We start from the raw sequence: 13916 nt of genomic DNA, 5'->3' as shown, positions 1-13916 counted from the left end.
GCCCCTTGAACCATCTAATGCCACAAAAACAGCCGCGGTCAAAGAAGGACCTGAAAAGTACCCAAATAAGTGACAAACTGAAGTCCATGCCCATGAATAGTGACAACAGTAAGTCGTTCAGGTACTTCACTTCTTCTACTGGTGAGAACGAAAGTATGAAGACACAGAGTCAGACATGCTCATCTCTGAACACCATTGGTATACTACGGATCAGGCGTGTTCATCTGTGGACACAAGAGTTCCACTGCAGATCAGACATGTTGATCTGTGGACATGTGAGGTCTGCTCAGGTCAGACATGTTCATCCATCTGTGGGCACCTTTGGTCCACTACAGGTCATACATGTTCATTTGTGGACCGCTGAGGTCTACTACCAGTCGGAAATGTCCATCAGTGGACCCCTATGGTCTACATCTAGTCACACATGTTCATCTGTGGACACACATGGTCTGCTAATCCTTTCACATTGGAGTAGTTCATCAAAGGTCATGAGCAGTGCCAATCATGGCCAAACTTTAGGCATTTTGGGGCAGATTTACAAGCTCCTTGCACCACTATTGCGTCACTTTTCCCATGTTAAAAGTGACACAAAAGTGGCGCAAGGGGCTTGTAAATCTGTCACTTTATCTTGATATATATGAAAGGAGACTATGCAGTGGGTGTGTCCTCAAATGAATCCTTTCTAGGCAAGTACCATGAATATAACCAGTGTTTTATAGTGAATATTGCGGTTCATTTTAAAACATAGTGAATGTCACAAGACAGTTGCATGGAAATTTAAGCTTGTGGAAATTTAAATGAACGAAAAATAAGGCACTTACATCACTCAGCTGCTTGGCATTCAACGCCGCCTGAACTTGAACAGGTGAGTCGGTCACTTGGGTAAATTTAATTGTATCCGGAGGCTGCCTGTAGGTGTGCTGGAAAAAATGCATAGAAGAGACATTAATATAAAGCATGCATAACAACTTAGTGTATGGCACTATGCTTGCTGATGAAGTCAACAGTATTGCTTGCAGTGCGCAGATGCATACACTTTACCCGTGGCCTTTTGGTGACACCATGCAGAGTTCTACTTTTCTTTAATGTTTGCACTCTCCTCTCCTGAAAAGTTCATACACCAGTTCTTTATCTTCGTCACAAGAAGTGATGGGCCCAGAAGGACATCTAAAAAACTCTGTTGTTGAGCTGCCCTGGTATCATATCACCTAAATTTTGACTATCGATGACATCACATATTTATTTCTGTCTAGGTGGTAGACTTTTGACCTCGTTTTTGGAAACAATCTTTACTGAACCTGCAAACTGCAACACGTTTATAACAGTGATGGTAACAGGAATAAACAACTAGCCAATAATACTATTAAGAACAAATTCAAATTTAACTTTTAGGGCCTGCAATTGCACGATGCAGGGGTGAACTTAATGCCATCATGACTGCTTTGTGTGGCTCGTGCTCATGCACTTAACAAATTCAAATTGAAACCCAAGCAGTCCACATGGGTAATAGTCAATCCCCTGATCCTGCTCAAGTGAAGAGGCAGATCCTCCCAAAACCCATGTGTAGGTTATTGAGCATGACACGGGGTACTAGGATTTTGGATTTTCATTTTGCTAAGCATGCATTTTCAATTTTTTTGATAGCATGCCATTAATGTGCATTTAGTGCAATGCTGCCTGATGATTCAAGACGTAACATAGTTCTAACAAACACAATGACTTTATTGAACACTAAGGCCCCAATTCCGAGCCTGGTGTTGCATGGACCGCCACACTCCCGGGGCGTGGCCTTGGCAGTCTCTGGACCGTCATATTACGCCTCGGGCGGTCGGACCGCCCCAGCCCCACCAGGGATCGCTGATCTCTGGTGCTGTTGCGGCAGTCAGGAGGCATCAAATATGCTTGACAGGACCACTGCGGTCTCGCAAAGCATATTACGAGTTTCCTCCCTGCCAGCGTTTTCATGAACCCTGGTGGAGAGGAAACAAAGGCCTCATGCCCTATAGATGTCCTGTAGATGCACATGGAGGGGCAGAACATGCGCGCTCTATGTGCATGTACACCAATTCCTGCATGGCATGGACTTTTCAGTCCATGCTGTGCAGGATCTATTTTTGGCGTTCCCATTGTCATGCCTATTTTTAAAGGCACTGCCATGGGAATGCCCCCCCCCCCCCCCAAAAAAAAACAGGCACTCGTAATCTGGCGGGCAGACCGACCACAGACCAAGGTCAGATTTGATTGTCAGATAACTGGATACATTCCCTCAAAAGCGGCGTAGGGCAGGGCCAATCACATTTCAAGCCCTTACATTACCGTATTTTCTAGCGTATAAGACGACTGGGCGTATAAGATGACCCCCTACATTTCCTTTTAAAATATAAAGTTTGGGCTATATTCGCTTGCTTATAAAATGACCCCGGTGCATAAGACGACCCCCAACTTTTGAAAAGATTTTCAAGGGTTAATAAGTCGTCTTATACGCCAGAAAATACGGTAATTGAATTACCCTCAGGGTTACCTGACTTTCACAGAGATGTTTTCTGAGTTCCCTTTACCCCAGCATGCATTTTCTAAACATTCATGTTCTGATTCTTCAAATTGTTTGTCTACCAAAGTTCAAATGTAAAATAAAGTCACATCCTGGACAGGACAAACTACCACGTCATGGCCTGGGAAACTTGAGAGCTCGGTATTTGTAATATTTTTCTACAAATAGTGACTGTAAATACATAGCTCTCAGGATTCCCCTGTCCAAGTGTGAGTAGCTAACCCTGCAAGGATTTTGCTTATAAAGGTACCAACTCCTGCTCCTCAACAAATACTTCTCTGACCAAGCCAACCAACTTAGGCATCAATAGACTAATGGACTCCCCTCTCACGCTGGCTTTCAATGATGGGGGTTATCTGACTGTTCCATCCACCTGCGTTTTTCACTCCTTCACTGTATACTTAAATGTGATGTCTTTGCTTATATATTTATGCATCCTCATGTCCTGTGATGTAGTGCAACTTTTTCTTTTCCTTTGTGTTTGTAAAGCGCTCTGATACCCACGGGTCTAGCTAGCGCTATATAAAACTTTATAAATAAATAAATAACTTTGGTGCACAAAAAATGAGAACAGGCAGACAAATTCCTGATTTGCAGTTTAAGGAATGGCCGCCTTTTACACCTGCACAGCTATCAATATGAACATTCTGCAGTGATAGTGGAGTGTCAGAACCATTATGTCTATGATGAGAAGAGAATTTGTAGGCATTCTGGCAAGGCTTCCCCAGCGAACTTTGTTCAAGATCCATAACCATAACAACCACAAAAATGTGCATTTGTGGATATTCACAAATAGTTTTCCTTTACTAAACATACATGCAGGTTTACTCTAAGCAAGGGCATAACAGGATGTAAATGAGGAGTGAGCATCCCTAAAATTGATGAGGATGTTGAGAAAGGGGTTTCTCCAAATGTAAATTATTTTCCCCTGGAGAAACAAAAAAAGCAGTATGATGTTCAGATGCAAGTGTGTATTGCATGTCCATGTGCAGATCTGTACAACTGACTGCAATTTCACATTAATAATTGCTTAGGTGCTTGAGGAATCTTGGAAATCTGTGCCAGTTACAAATTTCTACAGCTATTCCTATTTTTCTTTTACGAATCACACACAAATTGGTGATTTACTTAAAAGGAAAGAGTAACCGCATGGAAGTTAATAATGCCCTCTTGAGCCCTTAACAGTCTTAAGTATGTTAGTGGAAGAAGGTCAAATAAGTAATTCTGTAGAAAATCCAACTCTGCTTTTGTCCATTCATGAATTTTACTACACTACACGCCGCCGGCATTGATCAGTCCGGGAATACGACTCTGCACTCGGAAGACACGAGTGAATCACCAATACTTTTCGTGATTATGACACGTTTATTCCTATACTCTTCCCACTAATTACAAAGGATAGAAGATATGGATTTTGCGTTTTACTGACATATTTGGAGAATCTTTTTGAATTTTGTGAGATACTTTTGAAATAACTCATGAGTGGATACTATATATGGAGTAGGAATACCACGTAGAATTTCATTGCGCATTACTCTTATTATATGCCCTGACGAAGTCAATTGGTCTCCAGACCAAGACGAAACACGTGTTGGCAGCGGCTATTGTATGCTTTTTTTGGTGAAGACTGGATTTACCCATGAATGGATAATAAATGAAGATAAAACGAAGATACTGTGAATCATTGGACTTAATATTTGGACTCTAACATTGATAAGTTCTTAGCTCAGGATATACGCCGATTTTCTCATGAATTTTACTACTTTCACATGAATAGATGAACTTGAAAAACAATAATAATATAATGTAGAAGATCTGTAAAAAGGCATGTTAAAGCTTCTTTGTTCATTGGTTGACCACACAACTGCACACAGACATTGTAATCTGAAAAATACAATTGAAATTTTTAGAATCAGAAAATACTTACATCTTTAACTTGATCTAATTTCTTTGTAGCTTCGTATTCCTGAGTAATAGTTTGAGGGAAGTAGCAGCTGGTTTTGTCTTCTTCATAGTCTGCTTTATAATTTTTCTAAAAAAACAAGCAGGTCTGTTAGCGCCATGATTTTAGATTCCTTACATAGTTGGCCAGGTTTTAGTAAGGGAAAACCACTCAACACTTACATCGCTCCTCAAGGATGCCACCTTCATGCAGTGTAACATATATGGGTCCTCATAGCTTCCGATATAACGTCCTACAATGTTCTTTTGGTAGGCTTCTTTGTACTGAATCTGGAAAAAAACAATCAACAGTTCAAAGAAACTTTCTAAACAAAAGGAGCAGGCCATGGCTCTGCAGGCAACAGATCAAGCTGTACTTACATCGCTGAACTTCTTCAAAACGTTATCGATCTGAAACTTGGGCGTGTCGCAATAATTAATGCTGGATCCTCTTGATTGTTCATAGCTTTTCTTGTACAGGATCTGAGAATAGAAAACAAGCCACATTACTGAATTGTTTCAATGACATTGATTTAGCAATTTTATTTAAATTAAAAATACCAAAACTTTTTAAAAACTACTTAGTTGTTTTAAAAAAAAGTTTTGGAAATCATTAGGAAGGGGATACCAGTTACACTGTTAAATTCCTGCCACTCAAACTACCTGTTCTGAATGTACTCTTGTTTGTAGAGTCTGAAAGAGCTAGTCTCCTTTTGGTTCTTCACCTCTTGATAATGTTCAACACCAGTGATTACAGCTCCGCAGAGAGGATGTATGTCGTTACAACGCATACTTTTACTCCGCGTACCATTACAACGCGGTATTTACAACGCATACCGCTACAACGCATAGCGCTTTGGGGTGCTGGATAGTGGTAAGTATAATTTACTATTCTAACTCCAGTCCTCGTGGACCCTAGGGAAGGTGTTGGATAGTAAATTAAACTTACCTCTTATCCTAGAGCGCCCCCCAGCGCAATGCGTTGTAACGGTATGCGTTGTAATGCCCGTGTTGTAGTGGTAGTGCGGAGTAAAAGATGCGTTGTAACGGGTGAATACCCCGCAGAGAGGATCAGATCCACGCACATAGGTGGTACGAAAAGGGTCCTAGACTAAATCATATTCTTTCCATAAAATAGGTGCCAGCCCATCCAAAATGTCTACTTTGTCACCATGGCTGTTTGCAAAGAACCATTGTCCACTCTAAACCATGGCCTGTGTCTCCACTCATCTCAGTGAATGACTAACACCCGACGGGGGCCAGCTCTACCTTCTGGCCAGACACAAGCTGTCCCATCTGGAAACGAGCACACTGTTTGCCCTCCTGTATTAATTCTCCTCTCCATTACTGTAGAAGCAAACTCAAACCATGATTGATGATACTTCATCTATATATAAACTGACTTCTCTGCTTTTCTCTTTTGGTTTTGTAACAACGCACTCTTAGGGGCCGATTATGATGTCGATCGGAAAGTCGCCAAAGGGGATTTGGAATCTCAGTATCTACCTATGATTTGGTTCCGAAAGGCATTCGGCCAGCCTGTGTCTTTTGAAGCTGAATCGTACAGCTCTATGGACACGGTTTCAGAGCGAGCGATTACGATGTTCGATTCGGACTGCCATTCCAATATGGTCTTTAAGGCATGAAACAGTTGTCAGATTCTGACTTTGGGGGCCCCTTGCAGACCTCCCTTCACCCTAAGGCCTCCGGTTGAAGCAGCTGAGGGGACCCAAGGGACCCCTCTTTCCAAGCATACACAATGTGGCAGGCACCATGGCGTTCCGGCCACATGGTGCATGGTTTTCCCCAACCACCCTTTTTTTCAATGAGAGCCTGTGTTCTCGTTCAGAACACAGGCTCCCATTGAAGTCAATGCAAGTCCGACCGAACAATGTTGGGAAGCATCGTAATCGGTCGGTTGGACTCGCAGAACCAGATTTGGTCGAAAACTATTCTGAAAGCAATTAGGTCGCCAGAGGTTCCGAAAGACATCGTAATCAGACACTAAATGTGTATAATATGGCAATTATGTCTGTAAATAATTACATGTAATAAATAATTACAATAACAATGACCAGCTTCAGGTGATCATATCCAGTGCCCAAGACATTCTTACATTTGTGATCTTCCTCTTCATCACCAAAGGTGATGTTAGGTCATCACATGCATCTCAGTTGTTCCAGATCTGGACCCTCTTGAAGGTCCGAAAACAGTTTATGTATTACTTCAGCAGTGTCAGCTGTCCCCAGCAGTGACTTCTGAGTATATAATACCCAGTAGTGCAAGCTTTTTAAGTGATGCATGAACTGAGCATTGTGACTTTCTCCAGCAGTGCATTCCCAGTTTATGTATTTGACCCACAGTGTCAGCCTCTCCCAGCAGTTACTTCCCAGTAATATTTTACCCCAGGCGTGTAGGTTTTCGCCAGTGGTGCCTTTCCAGTGGCATACTTCCCAGCAGTGTAAGCTATCTACTGCAGTGCCTTCTCGGTGGTGTACTACTGCAGCTGTGTCAGCTTTTATCAGTCTTGCCTCCTTAGTAACGTAAACTTAGCATTGTGAACTTTCTTTAGCAGTGCGATTTCGGTGATATCCTACTTTAAACAACTGAACCTTCTCAATGACATATTACCTGATCAGTGCGAACTTTCTCCAACAGTGCTTTCGCAGTGATACTAACCAGCAGTGTGAACCTTTTCAAGCAATGCCTTTTCAGTAATGTATTACCTCAGCAGGGCCAACTTTTACCAGCAGTGCCATATAACTGATGTAGTACCCCTGCAGTGTAAGCTTTCTTTAGCAGTGCCTTCTAAGTGACACTAACCCAGCACTCTGAACTTCCTCCACCAGTGCCTTTTCAGTGATGCATTACCTCGGCAATGTGAGCTTTCTCAAGCAGTGCCATATCACTGATATGCTAACCCAGCAGTGTATGGTTTCTTCAATGGTGCCTTCAAAGTGATAGAGTAGCAAGATTTCTCCAGCAGTTCATCCAAGTGACATACTGTCCAGGCAGGGTAACCTTTCTCCTTCATCCTTGGTGTTGTCGTAGCAGGTCAGAAGTATGAGATAAGTCACAATAGCGTAGTATGACTCAAGAAATATGAATTCCAAACTCCCAGGCAAATCAAGCCCCCCTCAACTGAGAGCTACTCTCCTCTGTAAATATACCTATTTCCGATATAGATGTTGACTGAATCTTCTTGGAATGCACCTCACATATTAGTTTAGATATAAGTGAATATCGGGGAAGCAAAATATATGCAAAATAAATACCAGTTAGTGTGGCACTCAATGTGTACCTTTATTGCAGCTAGGTTATATAAAAGAGTTTGACTTGTAGAATATGGTAGGGTGCAGGTGGGAGTCCCCCTCCGAACAGGGGGCTTTAAAGCAGTATACTCAAAGATTGTACTGTGCAAGCCTTGCACAGTATCCCCACTCAGCACTCAATAGGGTTTTTTAAAAAGCCCCTCACTTTCCATTCATTCAAAGAACAATGCTTTTGCAGTCTCAGGACTACACTTGTCGGGGAGCTCGTGTAACACACTGCGGAAACTAACAACACTTTTCACGACAGACAGATTGTTCGACGCGTGTACTGAGCTCCGAGTTCACTAGTGCTGATAACCACCATTGAGATCTATTCGAATTATTCCCCTGAAGAAGGGCTTTGTCCAGAAATGCATTGGGAAGTTGGGAAGTTGGAAATTCATTTTGATTGAACTTAAACTGCTACAGATTAAAATAAAAAACACTGTTCGGCATGCTTGAAGCAAATGAAAAAATCCATCACAGTTCACGCATATGATGTAATATGGTGAATAAAGAAACATAGATGAAATCTCCTGAGACTGCATAAACCTTGTTCTTTGAATGATTGGAAAGTGAAGGGCTTTTTTAAAAACCCTATGGAGTGCTGAGTGGGGATACTGTGCAATGCTTGCACAATACAATCTTTAAGCAAAATACATGTTAACTGTGTAGCAATTATGTCTTTACTGTACGTTCATGATAATAAAATACACCTGGAAATGATCCTTATTTTTACTAATCTGTACTCTGGGCACATTAGTCTACTATCAAGTCTCACACACCTTAGGTAAGTAATACTTGTTCGAAGAATTTCCATTCAAAGGAACCCGTGGACATGTATTCCTTGTCCCTCAATTGTTCAGTAGGCAATGTAAGCCTGAAAAAGGTCCAATTAACTGCAGTGTATTGCACTTACGTCACTCTGGGCTTCTCCAGCAGATTTCAGTCGCATGAGGAGAGGGTTTTCTGTTGCAGGAAGGACGTGATAGCCGGTGGGACCCTTGGACTTCTCATAATCGGCTTTGTATTTTAACTGTAGGACATAAAATACACATTAGTCTTAAAATCGAACTACACTGTGGAAATGCAGAGCAAAAGAGGACATCTTTAACATGTGAAAACACAGAGTCAGACATCAACAACCAGTGAAGGTATATCTCTGGTGTTCCATGCCATTTCTTAATATTATTATATATATATTCCAAACACGCCTGGCACTCCAGGCTCGGTGAAAATTGATATTTTATTGTAAATACAATGCGCATCACCCTGACTGACAAACGCGTTTCGGCTCCCTGCAGCAAACATGGAAAGAGGGAAACGCATCTCTGGAATGTTTTTGTGCAGGAATGTTCACCTACCTGCACAAAAACAATTCTGCATGCAACACAGACACCCTTGACCATGGTGCCTACATTGGCGCTAGGCAGCAGGGGGAAAGAACAGGAATGTACCGTATTTCATAAATATGATGCATAACTGCCCTTTCACATTGGTGTAGGGCAATGCAGTAAGAAGACTTGCAGCGCTGCCCTACACGAATTCCTCATAAATGAGGCCCACAGTCCTCAGCGCACACTACATTCCAAATCACACCCTTTCCCTGTACTGCCATCTTTCTCTAAAGTTCCTTGGAAATATAATCATTTTATGTTCAACAGAACAATCTGCATGATAAGGGAGAGGGCAGCCTGTCTCCCTGGAGTGCAATTTTTTTTTTTAAACAAACCAATCATAAATCTTTTTTCATTTTTTGCCTGTTCCTTAGAGAGTTGGGTTTTCTGCAACTCCTGGAGGTAAGTCAACTATTTTACACTGTAAGTTGTTTTATTGTGTACGCAGTAGTATTTTAAAACCGAGCGCACACCACTTTGTTGTTTGGAAATATATTAACAAGACGAACTATCCACAGTTGCGTGGACCAACACAGGAAAATGTTTGCAATGTGGGTTCTTCCATCCAATTCACCTGATAGAGGAACATCTGCACCACTTAAAAAATATCTACTGTTGTAAGCACGGTAAAAATGTGACGTTTTTAATTCTAGGACACAGAAGATTTTTTTAAAAAAGATTCTCCTAAAGATTTTCATAGTTACAAAGTAGAATTTTTAAAGGGGAAGTGATTGTAGGTTAGGGACAACAACAAAAAAACATGTCCACAGATGTTTTCTCAAATTTGTCCAAGTACAATTCCTGAAGCAGGAGATATCCTTCAGCATAAGAGAAAAAAAGGAGGAACTCTTGTGCATCTGTTTCGTCAATTAATTTTTGCTTTCATTTTGTATGCAGAGCCTGTACCCCCTGCAAAGCTACTTCAAAGTGGTGAGGACAACTAACCCGGGCTTCTATTGGAATTCTATAGCTCATATTATCAAGCCTATTATCGCTGCTTTAGCTGCAGTTTCTTTCCCCTAAAACTGCGATAATTTTAACAAGCTTCTTGCTAATATGCCCCTTTGTTCGCTAAAATTGTGCATTTGGATTTGTCATTCTTCGTAGCCATGGAAACTTTCTGTGTTATGATCATGGATATTGTACACTGAAAGACGCTTACTTGACTTGACAGCATTCAAAGAATTCAGGATTTCAATCCGACTCCATTTTGCTTTGTCACATGGATCAATGGATTGGAACCGGTATGATCAATGTCAGACACCACAGTCTTCATTCTGAAAACATTAACTTTAAAAGACATTCTTCTGAAAGTAGCATAAACCTGGGAACATACCGTGCTGGCATTTGCTCCGGCTCGCTTATTGACGCTGTACTCTGGGGTTTCTGTTTGCATGAAGTAAATTTGGTCTTTCATGTTTTCGTAATCAGCTTGGTATTTTGTCTACAGATAAACAAATTAGGAAAATAAAGGTTTGAAATAGTCATGGAGGGGAACCAAAGAGCTAACTAAGGAATTCTTTAAGGGCATGCATCAAACACGTAACCAGTAAATGCTTTGTGGAGCTGCGTTAGCAACTGGCAGGTGGACAGACAGGCCGACGGGGGGACCAAAATATAGATTTGTATATAGTGGAAGACATAGAAATGATTAACTACTGATAATCAAACAAAGATAGATGCCAGACACTAATGGTGAGGGAACGCAAGGGAGAAATGATGAAGTTATGATGGGCTGCTTTTTGGATTGTTAGATGGCTGGAGGTACAGGTGGGTGAGTATTAGGTGGGCATGTTTAGATACGTGGGTTGGTCAATGAACAGGTGAACGGGTGGAAAGTGCTTGACTCAATGGCTGGGTGCATTGATTTGATAGATGAAGTTGGGTGGTGAGATGGTTGGGTGCAGTAGTGATATAAGGCTAGGAGGATTGTAATACTGATGGTGGAGCAGTGAGGTAGGTTGATTGTCAAATGATGTACTAGATAGCTGGGTTGGATGTAAGGGTGTTGGAAATATCAATGAATGGATTGATACAAGCAAGGTCTACAGAGTGACATGCACACCGTAAATATGTAATGTACTCACTGTGCTGATATTGTCTGAGTTCATTCTTGCAATAGCAACCTCATAGCAAGGGGTTTGGCTCCAATGTCCTTTCACCTTTTTGCGATAGTCTTCACGATACTTGAGCTATGTCAAGACAAAAAGCAAATGGACATTGTGACTGAAGTGCATAGCAGCTTTTAGTGGAATTGAATTATGTATCCTGCTGGACCATTAATAGTGTCCCTGGAAAAACAAACAGCTAAAATGTAGTTTGGTCATGTGACCCACTAGAACTCAACAGCAGCAGCAATAGTTGGGATGTGACACTTTTTGATACATTTACATGGAATTTCCTTCCAAAATTACTTTCATTAATGGATCAATTAACAGTTTTTTTCACATTATGTGTGCAGAATGTCTCTGGGAATGGGTGAAATGGGCAAATGTACACACATGGTTAATACAAAGTGTTCTTGTTAGAAATGGGGGTCTCCGGTTGGCAGAGGTATGCACCTTTGTCCAAATAGGGACCCTTGCTTTTATCAGGGTAAGGGGGATACACTCCTAAAATAACCCCTGCTCACTCCCTTGGTAGCTTTGCACAAGCAGACAGGCTTATCTCAGTGGCAGTGTGAAAAGCATTTGTGAACACATACAGTAATACAGTGAAAATACTACAAATGGACACCACACCAATTTTGAAAAATAGTAAATCTTTATCTAAACCAACAAGACCAAATACGATAAAAATCCAAAATACAATTGTGCTTGTGCAAAATAATCTTTAAATTGCAGGAAAATCAATAAAACACAGTTCTTCCGACTCAGTACCTCCTCCTGGGGCTACCGTGATACTGAATACGACAGAGTCTAACAGTTCCAGCCATCTGGGTCGATACAGGCCAGCTAAAGCAGCGACAGACTCGGACACAGAAACTTTCTTGTTGCGACCAACACGTCTGTGTGAGTCAGCCGGGGCAAACGTCGCGGTTGCGTTGTGAAGCACAGCATTGCAGTGGACGGTGTCCCAATGTTGCGGTGTAGGCAGCAGCTCATTGACGGAGTCATTGAGACCAGGGCTTGTGTTGAAGGGTGAGACGGTGCTCACGGCAGTGCTGACAGGTCACGGTGCTGCAACGGAGCAGGTCGATGTTCGGGTTGGGCAGCGACGGAGTCGGTGACGTCCTTGCAGCGTGTATCGAAGCGTTGCGGAGTGTGGTGCCCTCAGGATGCGGTGCAAGCAGAGGCTCGCTGATGAAGACAGCGAGACTAGGGTTATATTGCAAATAGGCATTGCTCTCAGGGGTGCTTTCAGGACACAGAATCCTGCAACGGACCCAGTTACCCTTTTCTTGTTCTGCGACAATCAGAGACGGTGCCCACAGACACAGTGAGGTCTTTGCTGTTCCTGAGACCTCTAGAACAGGGGGCAAGCTCAGTTCAAGCCCTTTGAGATCTTCTCTTCTAGCAGGGGGACAAAGCAAGCAGCAAAGTCCTTTCTCCTTTCTTTGGTAGCAAGTAGCCAACCCCAGACAGAAAACAGCACAGAGGCAGTATATCTCCACAGGCACGCCATTGACCTTTGGAACCTACTAGACACCATCTCTCCTGACGTCGCCTTCCTAACGGAAACATGGATGAACGCCTCCTCCGCCCCAGACATCACCATTGCCATCCCTGAAGACTATAAGATCACACGCAAGGACCGCACCGACCACACAGGAGGAGGAATCGCTATCGTCCACAAGAAATCAATCCGCATCTCAACCAGCTCTGACGCCAACCTCGCTAACTCCGAACACCTTCACTTCCAGATCCACATCGACCCCAAGACCACACTCAGAGGCACCCTCCTCTACAGACCACCAGGACCCCGCGCAAAATTCAGTGAAGACATCACGGACTTCATCACCCCACACGCGCTCCCCTCCAAAGACTACATCCTTCTGGGAGACCTCAACTTCCACCTTGAAAAGATCAACGACCGCAACACCGCCACCATCTTAGACAACCTCGCCAACCTCAGACTTAAACAACTGGTCACTTCCCCCACCCACATCGCAGGTCACACACTCGACCCCATCTTCACCTCCAGCAACCATGTCTCCTTCAGCCACACTACGGATCTCCTCTGGACTGACCACAGCTGCGTTCACTTCACCTACAACAAGCCGAAACCCATCATCCACCTCCAACCAACTCTACAAAGAAACTGGAACAAAATCACCACGGAGCAGATCTCCACATCGCTCCTTCTAAACACCCCAGCCCTCTCTTCTAACGCCAACGAAGCCGCCTCCAACCTCACCCTTTGGCTATCCAACACCGCCGACACCTTAGCACCACTGAAAAAACGTCAACACAAACTTGGCAACAAGAAGGCCTCATGGTTCAACGATGATCTCAAAAAGTCCAAGAAACTCTGCCGCTCCCTTGAAAAGGCCTGGAAAAAAGACCCATCCACCAGCAACAAGGACGCCTTCAAAAGCGCCACCCGTACTCACCACCAACCGATCCGAAAAGCCAAGAAAACAGCATTCAAGGATCGACTTGACAACAACGCCCACAACAGCAAGGAACTTTTCAACATCGTCAAGGAATTTTCAAATCCCTCAGCCAGCTCCAACGACATCACCCCCACTCAAACCCTCTGCGACTCCCTAGCCTC

General features: G+C 42.9%; 1 protein-coding gene across 44 annotated transcripts in view; it reads right to left on the bottom strand.

Moving 5' to 3' along the window:
- The window catches only part of NEB (nebulin), a 402407-nt gene that overhangs the window by 327839 nt on the left and 60652 nt on the right, over positions 1-13916 (bottom strand). For all 44 annotated transcript variants that reach the window (XM_086957193.1, XM_086957196.1, XM_086957192.1 and 41 more), the window contains 7 exons: positions 11288-11392; positions 10537-10644; positions 8723-8839; positions 4874-4975; positions 4676-4783; positions 4479-4583; positions 822-920 (listed from right to left, as the gene is read on the bottom strand). In XM_086957193.1, coding sequence (XP_086813319.1) covers positions 822-920; positions 4479-4583; positions 4676-4783; positions 4874-4975; positions 8723-8839; positions 10537-10644; positions 11288-11392 — 744 coding nt within the window. The remainder of the gene's footprint in view (positions 1-821; positions 921-4478; positions 4584-4675; positions 4784-4873; positions 4976-8722; positions 8840-10536; positions 10645-11287; positions 11393-13916) is intronic.

Source organism: Lissotriton vulgaris, chromosome 2_1, assembly GCF_964263255.1.
Source record: "Lissotriton vulgaris chromosome 2_1, aLisVul1.2, whole genome shotgun sequence".
Classification (NCBI taxonomy): Eukaryota; Metazoa; Chordata; class Amphibia; order Caudata; family Salamandridae; genus Lissotriton; species Lissotriton vulgaris.
This window is presented reverse-complemented; position numbering and strand designations above follow the sequence as displayed.